The sequence below is a fragment of the Gymnoscopelus braueri genome, assembly GCF_963280865.1.
Source record: "Gymnoscopelus braueri genome assembly, chromosome: 2".
Classification (NCBI taxonomy): Eukaryota; Metazoa; Chordata; class Actinopteri; order Myctophiformes; family Myctophidae; genus Gymnoscopelus; species Gymnoscopelus braueri.
In genome coordinates this window covers 37,262,697-37,282,115 of record NC_137604.1, presented here as the reverse complement: position 1 = coordinate 37,282,115, position 19,419 = coordinate 37,262,697, and the positions used below count along the sequence as shown (strand labels likewise).

The 19,419-nt window shown below is 39.7% G+C and overlaps 1 protein-coding gene across 1 annotated transcript; it reads left to right on the top strand.

Annotated features, from left to right (window-relative positions):
- Positions 1 to 450: 450 nt before the first annotated feature.
- Positions 451 to 19,186, top strand: LOC308075031 (spastin-like). Its single transcript, XM_080414617.1, has 17 exons — positions 451 to 1,057; positions 7,055 to 7,138; positions 7,482 to 7,565; positions 8,397 to 8,483; positions 8,950 to 9,140; positions 9,432 to 9,559; positions 10,191 to 10,284; positions 10,941 to 11,015; positions 12,448 to 12,519; positions 12,731 to 12,806; positions 13,225 to 13,316; positions 13,721 to 13,800; positions 13,945 to 13,987; positions 14,290 to 14,369; positions 15,276 to 15,346; positions 16,214 to 16,254; positions 16,425 to 19,186. Exons 1-17 carry the CDS (start codon positions 694 to 696, stop codon positions 16,548 to 16,550), a joined length of 1,788 nt encoding a protein of 595 aa, XP_080270743.1. The 5' UTR covers positions 451 to 693; the 3' UTR covers positions 16,551 to 19,186.
- Positions 19,187 to 19,419: the final 233 nt, after the last annotated feature.

The following is a 19,419-nucleotide window of genomic DNA, read 5'->3' as shown; positions in this document are numbered from 1 at the left end:
TGTGTGTGTGTGTGTGTGTGTGTGTGTGTGTGTGTGTGTGTGTGTGTGTGTGTGTTTGTGTGTGTGTGTGTTTGTGTGAGAGAGAGATCATCAACAGTATGAGTATTTAGAAACTTTAATGTCAAACGAAACCTAAGTTGTATTAATTTGCGTTTTGAACATAAGTATGTTGGATTTACATTACATTAATTATTGCACTTGTACTGAGTACACGTGTAGCATGAATATTCACATGCATTCACTTTTATGCCACATATCGCTAAAAAAATCTTAATTTATATGTGTACGTTTTTCTTCCAACATATTCCTAGCAGGATCGACACTGGTTAAAAAGCTTTGTCTAATATAATATATTCAAAGTCAAAAGAATCTTATTTTGAAGTCCCCCGGCCCCTACCACAAGTTCAGCTCTGTTTAATTCAGCTGTCTTGACGCGAGGTGCCTGCCTAGTGGCGCTGGCAGTGGGCTGGTAGCACGCTGGTACAGTTGTAACGTTTACTCATTTCTCTTTTAATTGCATTTGTTTACACACACTGACATTTGGTCGTTATTTATTTAATCAAGAGTCAACGGATGAAAACAGAAATATACGTTAGAGACAATACAGTGTCCACCAAAACAAAACAAAAAAAACACAAACACAAAAAAGGTCCGTTTATTATGACATGGATAGGTTCATAGGGAGGCGGATGAATGAGTTCCACGGGAGGAAGAAGGAAGAAGCGAGGCTTCGCCGCCGCCGACAGAGACACATGCGATCGGGTGTCGCCACATAAAATATGTAGCCGTTTATTGCACATCATCGTGTCTCCGCTGCGGGCCGTGCTGTCATTGTTGCGTCTTGTCGCAGTGTACTGTGGCATCGTCCCCGCCTGGCTGTACGAGCGTCTGACCCGGGGGATGGCTGCGAGATCCAAACAAGGGGCCGACGGCCAGGGAGACACCATCATCAACATGGGAAGCGAGGAGTACAACGACTCGGAGCGGATCAAGAACCACCACAAACAAGCTTTTGAGTACATCTCTCTGGCACTCAGGATTGATGAAGATGAGAAAGGTGTTTGATGTGCCGCGCTTCTGTTTCCCTAGAATCCCTACGGTTTGCGAGTTTTCATTGGCTTGGCAGCTGTCACTGGGTTAGCCATGGATCACATACAGTCATGTTTCAGGGCTATCACTGGGTGTGCAATGTGATAGTTGAATCCATGTACAGGAGACTATCGGTATATAAGCTGCTGTAAAAGACATGTCTAGACGACTAGTCTAGTCATATTATTAGTTTCAATACATACTCAGCAGGGGCCATTAAAACTAACCAGGAAGTTGGCTTGTTATCTTGGTGGATGTTGCTCAGTCCATATGATTTTCTGGAAAATAAAAGTAATTTAACACGCACAGTTGAGTTACACTTAACCTGTGCAAGGCACAGTAGGTAGTAGGTAGGTAGGTTCTGTATGGCTTGAGGAAAGTAGCTTAATGTCCTTGTTTTACAACTTAAGCTTTCCGACCAAACTGATGGTTTGATTGATTGATTGATGTACTTTATTTAGTAAGACATGAGAACAGTACATGACAGTACATAACAGTACATGGAAGTACAAATTCACAATACAAGGTCTACTAAACTGGAAATCTCATTAAGCACGCAGCTTGTTTAAGATGAGAACCCCATGCACACAAATCATGATGACATATAAGAGACAGACAGATATACACACTACTATACAGAATGTCATACAATCAGCTTTCAGGTTACTGGTATGACAGCCTGATCTCCAGAGAATACCGTAACATTGCACGGTTGGGTATGAAGAGAGAAAAAATATATATACAAAAGAGGAAAATGAAAGAGGGGGGGGCTAGGTTAAGACTTAGACAGGGGCCATTTTCGAATTGCAGCCTCCTGAAGGTGTATCTTTAGGGCAGTTTTGAAAGTGAGTAGGGTTTTACACTCCTTTACTCCTTTTGGTAGGGCATTCCACATTTAAATTTTGGTAGGATGTGGTTGAGGGAGGCAGCTGATTCAGTGGCCTCGTTGTGGTTCAGTGAAAGTGCCTTGTCCAAACAGAAGTGTCTTCTATTCTACTATCACATTGCTCAGCCAAAGGCACATAGAGAAAGTTTGCCAGGATTGAAAGATAACAATGGCTCTCATTCAAAATCATTTCCTTAAACAAGCGTCCTGATCTGTTCATTATCAGGTGTCCATCAACTCAACCTTTGGTCATTGCCTATTGCAGGGATTGACACTAACACCTGCCCGCCTGCCCGGGGCAGGTAAATAAAATGGTAGGGCAGGTTAAGTTTGCTATCTGGTTGCCCCACGGGCAGGTGCACATGTTGTCGCTCCAGCTCTTTTTATTAAACAGAAAATGCCTTTTCGAGTCAGGATACCAATTTTATCGAATCAGGACAGAGAACTCAGACAGGATACAGATTAAACAAGTGAAATTGGAAGTGATGACACAAAGAAATGAGCATGTAAAATTGGAACTGGAACATTATAAAAATGAAGCTGATAAATGGGTACTCTCTCTTGATTGGCTGAAATGGTGTCACCTAACTGGAAATTTATTTTCTGTCTATCAAAGAGCTGGAGAGACAGAGAGACCCCTGTTACTGAACAAACACTCTATAGCAATGAGTCCTATCAGAATATAGAGCTTTAACCCATAACAAAACCCTTTTTGTTTTAACCAAAAAATATCACTTACCCTACCTTCAACCCATAGTCATATTCATAGCTATTTAGATATTTGGCATACATATTGAGGTATGACATTTTTTATCGTGCAGCCCCATAATTCGCAAGTAGAAAGTAAAAAAATAAGTGTTTAATTGAATGGTAATTCAAATTTAACCTATCATTTTTATAAAGGACGATTTACTTTTCGGGCAAGTGGGCAAGACCTGTGGGCAAGTAGAAAATGACCTGTACTTGCCCGACGGGCAAGTGCCTCTGAGACCTTAGTGTCAACCCCTGGCCTATTGTCACATCACAGGTTTATTGGTGTAAAAAAAAAAGTCTGAAATTCTTAGTCGTATTAGTTCCATCAGTGCCGTTTTGAGAAAGTCAGTGTAAAGTGATAGAGAAAGAAAGAAAGGATAAATCAGATATCTTCATGGCAGATGTGATGTGATATCTGTGATATCTGATCTCATCAGAAATTTTCCAAAACTTGAGCTTTAGTTTATTGTTGTATATTCACATTCCTTTAGGCTTAAAGATACAATGTTTCAATTCACAGCTCAGAAAGCAATGAATAGTGTGGGGGGCTTGAGATGAAATCTTTGTATACGCCTGAGGGCTTGAGAGTTGGGACAGTTGCACACTATCATATGACTTCTCTTCTTTAGTGTTAACTGATTTAATACAATCAATGTAATATCTTATCAGTTCCACTAATCAAAATTGTAAATGTTTATTTTCTTTAGGCCTCTGGGACCTAGACATAGTATAGGGAGACAAAGATGTGTTCCATGACGTACTCTATAGCACCTCAGTAAAACTATTCCTAACCCAAACCCTAACCCTAACCTCAGTAAAACTAACCTTAAACCTAACCTCAGTAAAACTATGCCTAAACCTAATCTTAACCTCACAGAATTATGCCTAACCTTAACCTCAAACTAATATAAAATTTGTCTGAAAATGTTTTGGTTGGGGGGAAAATCATCTGAATGTAGTTGTATTCCAGTAATACGCATGCCAGAGGAAAGTATTCCTGTTTTGGTACCTAGATTTCCCTGCACTGGGACAATCAAATCTTCAGCACCAGTTCCAGACTTGCGATAAACCACCAATTCCAGCCACCACTGTTAAATTGACCTACTGAATCATCCATCCTTGTGCTAATTCGCTCGATGTACTATCAGTCAAAAACATTTTGACTGCTAGTAAGCTTTGACTGTCAATTGTCAAAGGGCAAGGAAGCTCATAAATTACCAGAATAACCTCCAATATCAAGCTACAGGGCTTGATTGTGTGTCAGCGTGAGTTGGTTGCAAAATTCTAGCTTTCTAGACTGAACAAATTATTAAATCTCACCCGTCGTATCGTATCTGCCGCCGTAAACGCAGAAAGAGTCAATAATGACAGTGCTAAGATTACTGATCATAATGTGCCTAATAATCTCGCTGAACTCTGCTCACAAAGCAACTTTAAAGACCGGCAAGATCTACATGCAAACATAGTGTATACATGAATCATGATCCAACTATCCACCTGCGGCCAGATAAACGGATGCAAAACGGTGGGCGACTTTGCAGAGTATGTCCACCCTCCTCCTGATCGAGATTGGGTTCCATTCATCTCAAAACATCTCATTTACTGGAAATGACCCCAAATGACCTCAAACTGCTTTCTATCAAAAATCCAAATAAATAAATTTAAATGTGGCAAATCATACAGCAGCGATAGCCTTTGTGTTTTCAATAGAAGACTGTGCTTGTTTGTTGAGCGGCTGTGGGTGACCTCTGGTGCTGTGTCCTGGTCAGAAGGAACAGAAACACTCATATCAGACATCCTCTCTCTCACTGTAGCTCCATTGTTTTGGCAGGCGGACGAATAGACAGGCCAGGGCCCAACTCAATGGCCTGATTCACCCAGCCACTCCAACCCTTTTGTGGGGCCTTTGTGTGCTAAATGCTTGCTCTGGGAGAGTGGAAAATGGCACTGTACTGAGTGTGAGTGCTATAGTAAGCTTACACTGTACACGGCTGGTAAAGCACTTACAGTATATGAACAGTATGAACCCGGACCAGCTTGGGAACACTATCATGAGCATTCAATGATCATTGCTTCCATTTTATCACCCAAAAACAAGTTTAATATATATTTATATCATTTTTAGTAAGAGTCATGAGTTCAAGGCGGTTAGCTTTCTGCGAACTGATATAGATGACTGTATTTCTTGTTTTCCAGAAAACTGAAGGACTCAATTCCTAGTGAATTAACCTCTGCAAGGCCAAAGCCACGGTTAAAGTGGGCGACAATGTCATCACAAGGAAAATTACCTACCTGGGTTGTATATTAGAGGCCAACGTCTCAAGTGAAAAAATGGAAACAAAAGTAACTAGAAAAAGTGCTCCTCGGAGCACAGGTCTCCGCCAGGTCAGGTAGGTTATTGTGGCCTCCTGGTGGCGCTATAATAGGCCAATGTGGGGTGGCATTTCTTCCTCGGCCTAGTGGGAATGTGCATGCATTCATGATTTGAGGCATTTTGTTCCAAAAATGTGTTTTGCTAAAGTAGACCTGCTGGTGGCGCTATAACAGGGCAATGTGAAAAGGGTGGCATTTCTTCCGCGGCCTAGTGGGAATGTGCGTGCACATTTTCAGGGAAATCGCACGCCGCGCTCATGATTTGAGACATTTTGTTCAAAACGGACCAATCCTGCAAACTTTGGAAGCCAACCTTAGCCAATCAGGATGGAATATGAAATATCGGACAGATGCGTCTTGATCACATGACTGTAGAGATACTGTGTACCGATTTGCGTGATGTTTGGATAAAATCTGAAGGATTAATATCCAAAAATGTATTTGACATAAGTCGGCCTCCTGGTGGCGCTGTAAAAAGCAGATGTGAAAAATGCAGTGCAGATGTGCGTGCAAAGTTTCACGCAGATCGGTGCAGTTATAGTTAAAAATGCAAATCGGCCTGTTATAGCGCCACCATGAGGCTGATTTGAAAAGTTTTAAGTGGCATTTCTTCCTCGGCCTAGTGGGAATGTGCGTGTGCAATTTTATGGAAATGGCAAGCTGCGTTCATGATTTGAGGCAGTTTGTTCAAAACTCACCAATCCTGCAAACTTTGGAAGCCAACCTTAGCCAATGAGGATGGAATATGGGAAATTGAACAGATCCGTGTTCACATGACTATAGAGATACTGTGTACCGATTTGCATGACGTTTAGTTAAAAGCTGTAGGAGTAATAGGAAAAAATGGGTTTTGCACACATCGGCCTCCAGGTGGCGCTATAACAGGCCCATATGAAAAATGTGGGGCAGAGGTTCTGAATTGGCATCCAGGGAGTGTGTGTGCACAGTTTCGCAGCGACCAGGCCAACGGTGCCGGAGATTAGCTGCTAACACACAGACAGGACGGACACACGGACGGACACACGGACACACACACGGACGGACGGACAGGGGGCAAAACATACTCTCTCGCCAATCGCCATGCCTTTCGGCCTGGCGGAGACAATAAGAAAAGTCAACCAAAGAACACGTTTTCTGTTCAGCATCTCCTCGGTGGTCAGTAGGAACACACTGAGAACACTAGCAGGAGCACTCATCCAATGTCATTTCGACTATGCATGCACCTCGTGGTACGTTGGCACCTCAAAGGCATTAAAAACAAAACTGCAGACCTCTCAAAACAAACTGGTCAGATTACTACTGGGCCTTACACCCAGAACTCATCTAACCCCTGCTCATTATGCTAGGGTGGGATGGCTCAGGGTAGACTCAGAGTACAGAGTTAAGCAACTTACAATGGGCCTGGTCTTCAAGATACTCGAGAAAACAGGGATACCCATGTACCTGTCAGACTACTTCAATAGCATAAAAGACACACACAGGCACAACACCAGAAGGAGCCCCACTGATCTCACTGAACCCAGTTTCGGCACAAACATTGGGTCAAATTCGTTCTACTGTCATTAAAAAAGTGTGACTCCTTACCCTCCTTCAAAACCGCTCTAAAAGAGTACCTACAGGTGGCTGCAAATTGTAATTGGCCCCTGTAAAAAGTAAAAAGTCTAAGCTTATCACCCGAAATTACCCCCCCCCAACTGTTTATTGTACATATATTTCTTTCTTATTACTATTCGTATATTATATGATTTTTTATTTGCATATTATTGTATTTATTGTCTTTAAATGTCTTGATGAATTTACACAGGACCTTAATGGCTTTATCTGGGTTATCCTTTTAGCATTATTTTTTATAAATCTGTGCCACTGTGCCCTTTTTTTGCAAACTGTTATACAGTATTCAATCAATCAATCAAAAATGTTTTGATCCTGACCAATGCGTTTATTTGTCATTAGGCCAGAAAGATCAAGCAGTGGAGTGGTACAAACAAGGGATTGCAGAGCTGGAGAAGGGCATTGCCATTAAGGTTCCAGAAAAAGGTGAGTTTGAATATAGTTTTATTCTGTGACTAGTAGATTACGTTGTACAAAAACCTTTACAGATTTACCAACCCAAGTGTTTTTCAGAATGTAACTGAACCAAGTCTGCCCTTTTATAAAGTGTCTGGTAGAGTCAACATTTTTTATTAAAACATAAAAATGTGACCTTTATTTGTAGTAGAATATTTCATGTGTATTCTATTTTTAAATATGTAACACCAATAGGGATCTGTGCTAATTACTCATATACATGTCTAATACTACGTTGCTTTGGAAAGGAACTGAAAAGACATCCCAGTAAGGTAAAAGACCCTGATATAACACAAATTTCTGTGTCTTCCAGGAGATAAATATGAGCGTGATAAACGCCTTCAGGCCAAAATGACCACCAATCTCATCATGGCCAAAGACCGACTAGAGCTGTTAGGTAGAGTAAACCTCTTTCCCCCTTATGAAAGTTACTGAAAGTTAAGGGCTTGTTGCACTTCATTGTGCACACCGAAAATAGGTGATCTACAAGCTCTCAACACGTCGTGCTGCAACACATTGTGAGCTTGTATTGTAGATCGTCTATTTCTGGTATAAATCCGGCTTAACTGTATTACTGTCTTCCACCCTATAGGTTTCTTACACTGGAATGTAAAGTCTACAAAATTTAGTTTGGGAAATTATGTGGAGAAAATGTTGTCCAATTATAATAAATACATGACTTGAGATGTCAGTAGGTTTTGATAGCTAAAATAAATCCAAATGCTTCTAATTTTAGCCTAGATGTGAGAAATTATGGCATTGTTCATTACTTGCTATTCAAAGAAAAAATTTAAGTTGAATCATTTTACAAACAGTTAAGTGTTCAAACTTAAGATCATAGATGATGCATTATGCATCATCATCACTATCATCATCATGCATTATGATTCAAATTATTAATGGACATCAGATGCTTTATTCCTTCAATGACAGCATGAAGAAAAGGCATCCTTTTCTTATTTACTTATTTGTGTCTGTGTGGTGCTTTTAAAATTCTTCCTCACAGTCAAATTTATGCAGCTCATGATGTTTGATTCACTGTACTGTAGCTTTGGACATGACTGCCACTCTCCTGTAATGACTAGCTTCATGGTTGACAGATTGGTGCCATCTTAAAGCTTTGGTCTATGGTACAATACGAGCAAGCACTTAATCTAATTCCATTTGTTTCATTTATATAATATATCATCATCATAAGTGTTTCTGTTTGTCCTTTGATGTTTCTTAGCCAAGGTGATTTCAGGACACCCCGCTCAGCGAGACATCTATATTGACAGCACTAATCCAGTTTACCATAACACTCATCAACGCTCAGGTAGGTCTAACCTTGCATACTGCCTTCAAAATAATGTATACAGTGCTTGGGTGGCACAGGGATAAAGTACCTTTCCACCACTGCAGAGTCTAGGGGTTTGTATCTACCGTTGTGCATCCGGTTTGGCTGAACGTCTATACGAGCACAATTGGCTATGTTTAGGAGAGGGAAACCGTGCGGGGAGAGTGATCTTTGTCATTGCACATATTCTTATGGGCTGGGGTAGCGCCTGTCGGCGTGAAATGTTGAACGGGAGAAGTAGAATGGATGCGCTACATCCTCCTGGTGGGGGCTCCTCACTGGCAGGTGAGCCAATAGGTTACAATAGCACTGGTAACACAGAATGTTGTGGGGAGTTAATTGTCATAATGACCATTTAAAAAAAAAAAGATTGTCTACTCAAAAGGTTTATACACACATTTTGTATGACTGTGTTTGTGCGCCTGTGTCTTTTTATTGTTTGTAGTAACTGGTGCTGTACCCAAAAAGAGGGACCACGTGACTTCGTCTAGCCACTTGTTGCCACGACCAAAACAGGGCCCAAAGAGCGCCTCTTCCTCATCAGGAGGGCATGCCAGCCATCAGCGCACCTCCAATTATAATGCCCCCTCAAGCAATCACATACAGAGGCCAACCGCCCATACCAACAGTAATAAGGTGAGTTTGTAATCTTACATTGTTTTTCTACACACATCTCTGTGAAAGTTGGAAAAGCACGGAAGCTGCATTTCTCTTGTTTGATGTGGTTGTAGACCCACTGTCATTTCACATGTGAGGTTCTCTGTTGAAGGATACACTTCAACACTTCATACTGGACACTGACCGAGAAATGAGAAGGATGACCTTTTCAAATAGGAAATGCACATCACAGGTTGAGGGAATCAAGCATAATACAGTTTTTCCTAATCATTATCGCATTTTGTTCATTGATTGCTTTTTTCTCCCTAGGGGAAAGCAGGTAACCGACAAAACTATAAACCCTCCACCCCAACATCTCCGCTGAAAAAGGACATGAAAAACCTGAAGAATGTGGACAGCAAGCTGGCCAGCCTCATCCTCAATGAGATTGTTGACAGGTAAAAGTGTAGTCTGCTTTCATGATCTATCAAGACACTGAAATCGACACAACATGCCCTTAATAATGAGAATAATGTTTAATGTAATATAATTGACTCTGATTTGGGAGAGAGTCAATGGAAGTCAAAGGGGCTGTGATAGTACTGAAACATTGCCCAATTTCATCATTCATTCATTCATTCATTCATTCATTCATTCTAACAACTGATGTCACAGGCTGATGACATGAAATCCGAAATCCACATTGGAACAATGCTGTTTCTATGTGGGTCCTGAGATCCACATCATTTCCCTTTTCTCCAATAACAGGATCCTAAAATGACAGAATATGATGCTGATTTTCAGCTGTTAGTCTTTGGGATTCATGGTTTCATGTTTTACTCAAATTATCACACATGCTGTAGCCTTAATGTCCATGTCATACTGTATCTTGTGCTGTACGGGGTTCCGGTGGTATCTCCACAATGTGTTTCATTATGTTGTGTTGATGTCTATATAGTTTCTTTATCAGTGCCACCAAGACCATTTCCTGCACATATATTATACCTGTGGAATAAAGTGATTGTTATTATTAAATTGTTTTTATTGATTTTTCTTGTGGAATAAAGTGATTGTGACTGTGTGTTCCAGTGGTTCAGCAGTAAGGTTTGAAGACATCGCTGGTCAGGAGCTGGCCAAGCAAGCCCTACAGGAGATAGTCATCCTTCCTGCACTGAGACCAGAGGTCAGTCATCATGATGTACAAACCTGGTGGTGGACTAGAGAAAGCTATTAGATACACTGTCTAGGGATCGACCGATTATCGGTTCCACCGATATACCAAAGTTACAAAACTCATGTAATTTCCCTCTCTGTTCTCTCTCTCCCCAACACACACACATACGCACACACAACTTGATATGACAGCTGTTATCTGTAGATTGTATACACATAGAATGATAGCATACGCATTTGTTTCATGAAATGCCTATACCAAACAGACTGCAGTCATCCGGAATGTTCCTGTATTACAGTTTTCAGAATCGGAAGCTTAATTCCAAAACTGTTGTTCCAAAAGTGTTGGGTCAATCTGTACTTTAGGCTTATTCAGTTTGACAGGAAAACCATTTTTGGAGTTTTTTTTTTGCTATTTTTCTTTTTTTGTTTGTTGCAATTTTACAATTTCAGTTCAGTTTATAAGAAATGCTGCTGGTGTCCCTTAATGCCTGCCTAGCAGAATTACAAGTAGTTAATTCGTAGCATTTTACAATAGATTTGAAATTACTTTACACAAGTATTTAGAATATCAATTGAGGATAAGATTACTGAATAGAAACCTTTGTTTGGTGCTGTTGTTTGCTTGCTTTGGTATTAATTATGATGTTATGAATTCTTCCCCAGCTGTTTACAGGCCTGAGGGCTCCAGCACGAGGCCTTCTCCTGTTTGGTCCTCCAGGAAATGGGAAAACTATGTTGGTGAGTTTGTCATGTCAAACGTTACACAGCATGTACTGTATAGCAGATTTCACACATTTCATTTACAGCAAAACACAATGAACCTTTACACAGAAAAACTAGATAGCAAAAATAGTACTATACAAATACAATGCAACTTTATGTAAAGAACAGATATTGAGAATAGGTAATAATGCAAAAAAAAACACTTAAAAATAAAAACTCACAAAATACAACACATACATATTCATAATCTATTATGATAAAGGAAAGACTTGCAATGGTGACTCCTTTAAGGTCAGCTTCACAGAACTTGACTTTGAAACTCTCATTAGCTTAATGATACGTATTTAAATAATAATACTGTAGACCAACTATTGTCTATACTCAGCAAGATGTAGAGTGTCTCAGGGGTACGTGAGTTTGCAAAGTTTGGGAACCATTGCTCTAGACTAGACTTAAACAAACAAACAAAAGTTCACATTAGACGATAAACAGGATATGGGAAATAGTGGTGGATGCCCTCCCTCTTGATCCCAGTAAAGCCTGATTTATACTTAGTCGTATGATGCAGTAAATTAAACATAACGAACCCAACAGGAGTGGGTGGTGACAACCCTCTGGGTAAATTAGTTCCCTGCGGTTTGAAAAAAGCATAAAACACTGGCAGAACATTGTAAAATTGGCAGAAAGTAGCACAAGCACAATCTAGTTAATTTGTGTTGCACTTTGCAGAACAGCATGTGTAAAGTGCTTTAAAGACAACAAATATATATATGATGGATTCTAAGTAACATCAATAACGATGACTATGCAGCTAGTAGACAACTAACCTTAAGAAACATTCATTTTTAGGAATAATTAATAAAAAACATAACAAAAAACATTTGGAGTATATCTATGTACCAGGTACACTAGATAATGAGATTTATAAATCACTTCCACTTATATATTTATGGAATCGTATGGAACCTAGGCATTACAATGCGTCTTTCATTAATATGGATCTACATTATAGGTCTCTGCCAACCCCTATATCCACAAATATACCACACGTAACTGATTACAGTGCCAAGCAGTGCATTTGACCTAGATTTTGTGCTAACGCTCATTCTCCAGAACACTGGTAACAAGGCAAATATGAGTTAGTCAGATTGAAAAGGATATTGTTGTGGTACAGGAATGGCTGAAGATTAAGGATAAAAGAGTGTGCTATACAAATAAAGATTGTGTTTGATCTAATTTGTAAATAATTTGCAATTAATTATTTGTATATGTATTTTATCTCCCACATGTCTTGATACCACTGGCTCGTGGCTTTAATTGGAACCCTGTTGGAACCCTGTTGTCAATCTTTTTTTGTTTTTGAATAATTGTCAGTTTTCTTTGAATATTTGACACTTCGTCCTGGAAAGAAACTTCTCCTTTGTTTGTCTTTTAATGTAATCCCCAGGCTAAAGCAGTGGCCATGGAATCCAATGCAACCTTTTTCAACATTAGTGCCGCCAGCTTAACCTCAAAATATGTAAGTAGATGAACGCTGAATTCTATTCTACTATTTTACTTTCCGAGACACACATTCTATCTTTTGTTATGAAGAACAATGTTTAGTAAATTTGTAAAAAGTGTAAAAAATTAACTGAGAAGTATGTACAGTATGTACATTGTATGAACTCTTGATACATGCACTTTATCTCCACATTGTCCATCCTTTGTCCTCTATGTCCTATTTCCAGGTAGGAGAAGGGGAGAAGCTTGTGCGAGCTCTGTTTGCAGTCGCTAGGGAGTTGCAGCCCTCTATCATTTTCATAGGTAGGTTTACTTTGTCAATTATATTGTGCATACATAGTTTCAAACCACATTATGGTCTGTGATCTATGCAAACATTATGCATTTTGTGTGTGCAGACATCATCCTTAGGTTACATAGTGCAATAAATATTGTCTTTGTTGCAGATGCTGTAGATATAGTTATGTATGGTCTCACAGAAATACCACCCAACTGCTATTTACTTTATATAATTGCTCATTTGGCACTTAAAACGAATGAAAACATATTACAAGTTCCAAAATACACGTGTACCATGTGAAAATAAGAATTCTAAAAATGTTAAAAGAACATGTGTTACTGCTAGTCCGGCATCCAAGCCCAAACACATATCGGTAGGCAGAGATCTCTGGTCGTCTGGCTACGTGAGACTATTAACTGAATCCATTCACATTCCACACAGATGAAATCGACAGTCTTCTATGTGTGAGGAGAGAGGGCGAGCATGATGCTAGCAGGCGACTGAAGACTGAGTTCCTGATCGAGTTTGATGGGGTAAAACATTTTATTTTTCTCTCTGCTCGTCTGTTTATTCAAATGCACTTCATCCCACCCACATTTCGTTGTTCTAGCAACCGAGCCAGCTTCTTATCTTCCTAGTTGAACAGTACAAGTAGGAATATAACATATATAACAAAATAATTTGGATAGGTAGATAAGGAAATGTCATGACAGCTACTAGTAGCTACATCAGATCCTGCATCATGGTAAATGGTTTGTACATGTGTAACTTTTCTTTCCATTGTATATTTTTTATAAATGCCAATGTCTACAACAAATAGCACTCCATAAACACATTCAGCAAACACTGCTCTGTGTGTGTGTGTGTGTGTGTGTGTGTGTGTGTGTGTGTGTGCGTGTGTGCATGTGTGCGTGCGTGCGTGCGTGTATGTGGGTAGGTACAGTCAGGAAATGACGAGCGGGTGCTGGTGATGGGAGCAACCAACAGACCTCAGGAGCTGGACGAGGCTGTTCTCAGGTCAGATCTGCATGGCTCTTATTTTGGTTGCCAACCACTAGATGGTAGTCCAAAACCAAACATCCCTAAGTACCCAGAGCTTTATACACTCACTCACTCACACTCTCTCTCTCTCTCTCCTTCTCTCTCTCTTTCTCTCTCCAGGCGGTTTGCTAAGCGTGTGTATGTGGCTTTACCAATTGAGGTGGTATGTTGAAGCTTTGAGTTACATGGACTTATGTATTAGGATCCTACATTGTTCTTTATCATATGTTTGTTGTTTTAGGCATTAAGCCTACATCTTATGATGTATGAATAATGTTTTTTGTGTTATTTACGTTGCGTTGATACCACTGTATCACATCGAACTGAATTCATATTGAATTCATATCATATTGAACAGATTTTTTTATGAACTGTTAGAGCCCCAATTCCTACTTTCAGACTATTTACTACTATTGCTGTTTATTGCTATTTTCTATCAACCTGAATGTGTTGTGTTGTTTCTAGACCCGCTTTAAGCTGTTGAAGAACCTTTTAGGGAAACATGGCAATCCTCTCACTCAGAAGGAACTGTCTCAACTGGCCAAGTAAGATGATGATGATAAAATTAAATGATAAATTAACACGGCATGGGTATTTGCACAACATGGCTCATTAACCTTTGTTTGGGGTGTCTGGTAGTGTAATCATCTTGCATCTTTTACTTGTTTGAAGTGCTGCTATTTCCACCTATTGGTGTCTGGTAGTGTTTTTGGTGTTTTCAGCGCCCTCTGATGGAAATGTGAGGAACATTTTACATACAACATGTATAGGATATATTGCATATATAGGACTTTTCAGTAAGCTGAAGAGTGACTCACTTTCACAGATAATGAAGAGAAAGATTATACTGGAAAAGAGTCATTTTGTATCAGCTGTTTTCTACTGACAACAGTCATGTATATTCCAGACTACTAGCAGACATAAACCACCCCCCAAGTAGCATCCTTATGCTCTATTTTAATGAACACTGGCATGTCTTCAAAAACACATTGTGAGCAAGGCCTTGAGGTGACTCATAGCAGATTACTCACAAACGCAGCCATAACACTCCATTCTCATTCACATAACAACTGCAGTCTGTTGGTGGAAGTGACTCATGAAATGACCATGGTGGTAGCCTACCTTGCATGACGGTATCACACTACCCTGGCCTTATTCAGTGTGTTTTATGAGTCATGCTGGTGACAAAACGCTCAGCGTCAGGGAACTCAGAATATTATTAATGAGAACGAATTGGTTCATGTATCTCATAGTGAATGATAACATGCATATTGTTTTTATTAGTAGTATTATTATTATTAAGTCATATACGGTCATGTAAAACAAAGTATTAATTGACACTTTCACATCATAGTAGTAGCACACCATTTTGGAACACCAAAATTGGAGATTTGCCATTCAGTGTATTCTACAGTAAGTCCTCATGTTGTGTTTATCTGTGTTTGGCTCAGAATGACAGACGGTTACTCCGGCAGTGACCTGACCTCGTTGGCAAAGGATGCTTCGCTGGGCCCCATCAGAGGTGAGGAACACTTGCCAACACCGTACATCATTTGTAACACCGTACATCATTTATCACATGCCAGTTCAACTCAGCCTTAACTTTATGGGTCATCAGTAAAAGTCCAGTTTTTAACCTTTCTACAAATGAAAACTAAAAACGTAAACTATTTTTTAAATGGGGCTTAAGGGTACGGTCACAGCTAACTTGGATGTGGCCGTATTTTTGCAATGGTTTTCAATGGGAACAAAGTTGGCGCGGAAAGCCGTGCAATGGCAACAAATGCTCCGTTCCCATTGAAAACCATTGCAAAAAGACGGCCACACAGGCAGAATCAAATTTAGGTGTGACCGTACCCTAAGTGGTTAATTCATAATGGATTTTTGTAAGTTTGGGTCCTGGGAAGACTCCAAATTTCTCTGAGTCTTGATTGATTGTATTATTTCCAATATGAGTCATAAAACAACAACAAAATAATGGTGTCCAGAGACGATGTAGGGGTTACGAAGACCCTGCTGGCCCAGGATCAAATCCCACTCGAACCTTCTCTGTCCTTCTTCCCTCTCAATCTTTCTGCTGTCAACAACAAAACTACTTTGCAGAGTGGATAGTAATCAAAGCTGTAATTGTAATTCCTAAGTTATACCAAATAGTAATCACTTAATTTATGTTGACATTCAAAGATAAAAACAGGTGGAAAAACAAGTGGATTCTTGAAGAAAACATAAAATAACATCTCCATGGATTACTCGTTTGACCCTCCAAGGAAAGATGTGTTTTGTTGAATTAGTTACCTAGCAGCAGCTGTGTAATTATGTTATTAGATTGGGGCATTGCTGTGAATGTCACATCCACGGTTGTTAATATTTTTTTTCCTACAACTGACAGAGTTGCGTCCAGAACAAGTGAGGAACATGTCTGCTAGTGAGGTGAGTTAATAGCATTTCTATAGATGTTACAAACATTCTAAAATGCTCATTTGTTTTAGTAACTCTGATGACAGTTTATTATATCATTACGACAAAATGCTATGATGCGTTGGTTGTCATTTAGATTTTATGGTGTTCAGCAGATGCAGTTAATGGTTTGATGTTTGCAGGTACGGAACATCCGCCTCTGTGACTTTGTGGAGTCTCTGAAGAAGATCAAGAGAAGTGTTGGACCACAGACTCTAGATCTTTACGTTCGCTGGAACAGAGACTATGGCGACACGACAGCTGTATGACACATACATACTCTCATACACACAGTCAACCAAGCACCCACTATTAAGGGGTGTTAACGGTATCACAAAATGTACAGTTTGGTACGTATTGCGGCTATGGGTCACGGTTCGATACATTTTCAGTACAATAGAGAATAAAAAACAATTATAAAATTGCTTTCCATTGTTTATTTTATGAAAGTTACAGAAGCCCATGATGAACTGTAGATTACTGAAGAACTAACAGACAATTGCGCATGGTCAATGATCAAATACCAAAATAATATTAAAATTAAAGTCCAATTAATTGCTTTAGCACAATCAGATTCTGCTCCGTGAAGCTGTCTAATGCTAATGCAAAAAAATGCAACGACCGTCAAACAGAGTTTTGAAATTCCATACTGTCTTCCTGTAATTGGCTTAGAAGATTTGTGGGAGGCGCCTTTTTCTTACAGAAATTGTTTATACATTTTTATTTTTTATTTTGTTTATCCCGCAATTTTGTAACCCCATGTTTTCACCCAGTGCCAATTGTCTAAGTAATCCAGGGCGCTACACTCCCTCTGCCAACCTAGGGAGAACCCAGAGCTGAACTCATGCCTCCTTCAATGCATGAGGGCTAACAGGCCTTCTTATCACCCTACGGAGGGGAGTTTCCCCGGTTGGACGTAGCGTGTGGAAGGAACACGTTATTCCAACCAGTTCCTTTCCCCTCCATCAGGCGCCCTGCTGACCAGGGTTGTTTTTGTGAGGGTTTATAAATTAGTTTATGGTGGTTATAACCTACCACTAATAGTAAACACACTTAACCTGTGGTGAAGTAAGTAAAGATTTGCATGACATCGCATGGGAACAGACGGACAACTAAATGGTGCTAATCATCCATCAGTCACTTTGTCATGTTACCACACATGACTTGATATTCTGTTTGATAAATGCAGTTGGTTGGTAAATCCTAAAGGAGGCAGATGAATTATAGGGTGTACTTACCTGTCTGGCCTGTGAATAAAAAGTGAGTTTCCTTCCCCGATGGCATCACTTCTAGACAGCCCAGTTTTTAGTAGGGAACTGTGCCTTATCTATAAATTTCTGTATATTGGTGCTTCCCTATCTGATTCCTATCGTATCCATTGTAGAACATTTCTACAGTAAAGGCAAGGTTTTACTAAGTGCCCAGCATGCTCTTTTTCAAAACTACCCTGGTCCAAATTCATTGAGTTGCTACAGTAATTCACACCTTAAATCCTATAGTCCAACCACAGTCTGCTATCGTTGGGATTTGAACCAGCATCCTCTAAAGCCTGAGTTATATTTTGCCATAATGCGGTGTGAGCTTATTGATCAGCTATTTTCAGTGTGCAAACACTGGCACGCAAGCTATTTTAAATCAGGCATAACCTTTAGGCTACTGGCACTGCACCAAAGTTCCATGATTTTTAAACACTTCACTGCCTTTTTCTCTGAGACTAGCTCATACTGTGTCACAGCAACTGGTGCAACTGTGATGTCTGACATTTCGTTTTTTCCTCTGGATAATATACCAGCATATTTTGTTAGTAGTGCAACATGAACACAAAGAGAAGAGTTCATGACTTTTATAATGCTGTTGTACTGAAAATAGGACAAATACTCCCTACTTTTTGTTTCTCTGTAGATTTTGTTATAGAACTCCTAGCTGGGAATAGTGGGTAATAGCTAACTGATGCCCAAAAATGCTGGTTTACTTATGTAATGCTTGTTCTGTATGTGGTCATATAGTTGAATGTCATTGTATATTACCAAGCCCGACAAGACTAATGTCTCATATAGTCTTATCACTGTTGTTGGAAGAACCACGCATCTGCCAAATGCAAGCTTTTCGATAATCAAGGACTGCAAATCAAGGAGTGCATTGTCTCATTGATGAGCCCAAGGAGTCAAGAGACAAATACAGTTTAAACTAAACATAGTCCATAAAGAAAGTATGCATTTGTGTGTTTTTTTCCACAACAGCAGCATCACACTCGCCTCATTGGAACAGATATTGCTATGCCTTTTCTCAGCAGTAAGGGTGTGTAAATGCCTGAATGTGAGACACCCAGTCTGCGGTTGTCAATTCTTGCAAAGCGGCATATTGCTGCCCAAAAAGGCTGTAGCATTCTCCCCAGTGGCTTTCATGTAGTACACTCATCATCAATGGGCTATGGATTGTTCCCATGACATGGACTATGCTTTATGTTGTTATGTGCATGCTATTCTCACTGCAGTGTTGGAAGCCAGTGAACAGCAAGTATCAATGGTTCAGTTCAACATTTGGTCTGTAAATAATAAAGTTATGTAGTTTGATGGGATTTCATTCCAAAACGATAAATGAAAAACTCCTACCAGGATGCAATCTGTTCATATTTGATAAACGCTTGATTCCTTCCTCAAAACCATGACTATTATACTACTATGTTACTATCATCAGTAACATGCTTTAAAGCTTTGTTTGGTTACAAATGGTGGATATTTCATTTTGGAAAGAAACCTCACTGCTTCGAAAGCAGTTGGAATGAATCAGCTGCTGTCTGTAGAAAACGTTTCCTAATTTTGAAGGAAACGATTCAAAAATGACATGAATAAGGAGACTGTTATTTGCAAGTATGCGAGTTGAATAAACTTTTCTATTGATACTGTAGCTTGTCAGTCTGAGTCATCTGGGGTTTGTTTATATTCTATAACAAAACATTTACATTTCAGAACATTTAGGACTATGGCAGGCATGGGGATGTTTAGTATGCAACACCCAATCCTGATCCCTGTTGGATGTGAGCGTGTGTATGTGTGCGGGTATGTGTGATTTATTTTAAATAGCAGTCATTTTGAAGGGTCGTATACTGGAAGATAATACATATTGTTTATAAAAATC

Bases quoted from the DNA above. Each gene is read 5' to 3' on its own strand.
- LOC308075031 (XM_080414617.1), top strand. From the start codon at position 694: ATGAGTTCCACGGGAGGAAGAAGGAAGAAGCGAGGCTTCGCCGCCGCC. The intron at 7,139-7,481 runs GTGAGTTTGAAT...TGTGTCTTCCAG, and splicing joins CATTAAGGTTCCAGAAAAAG to GAGATAAATATGAGCGTGAT. The intron at 7,566-8,396 runs GTAGAGTAAACC...GATGTTTCTTAG, and splicing joins AGACCGACTAGAGCTGTTAG to CCAAGGTGATTTCAGGACAC.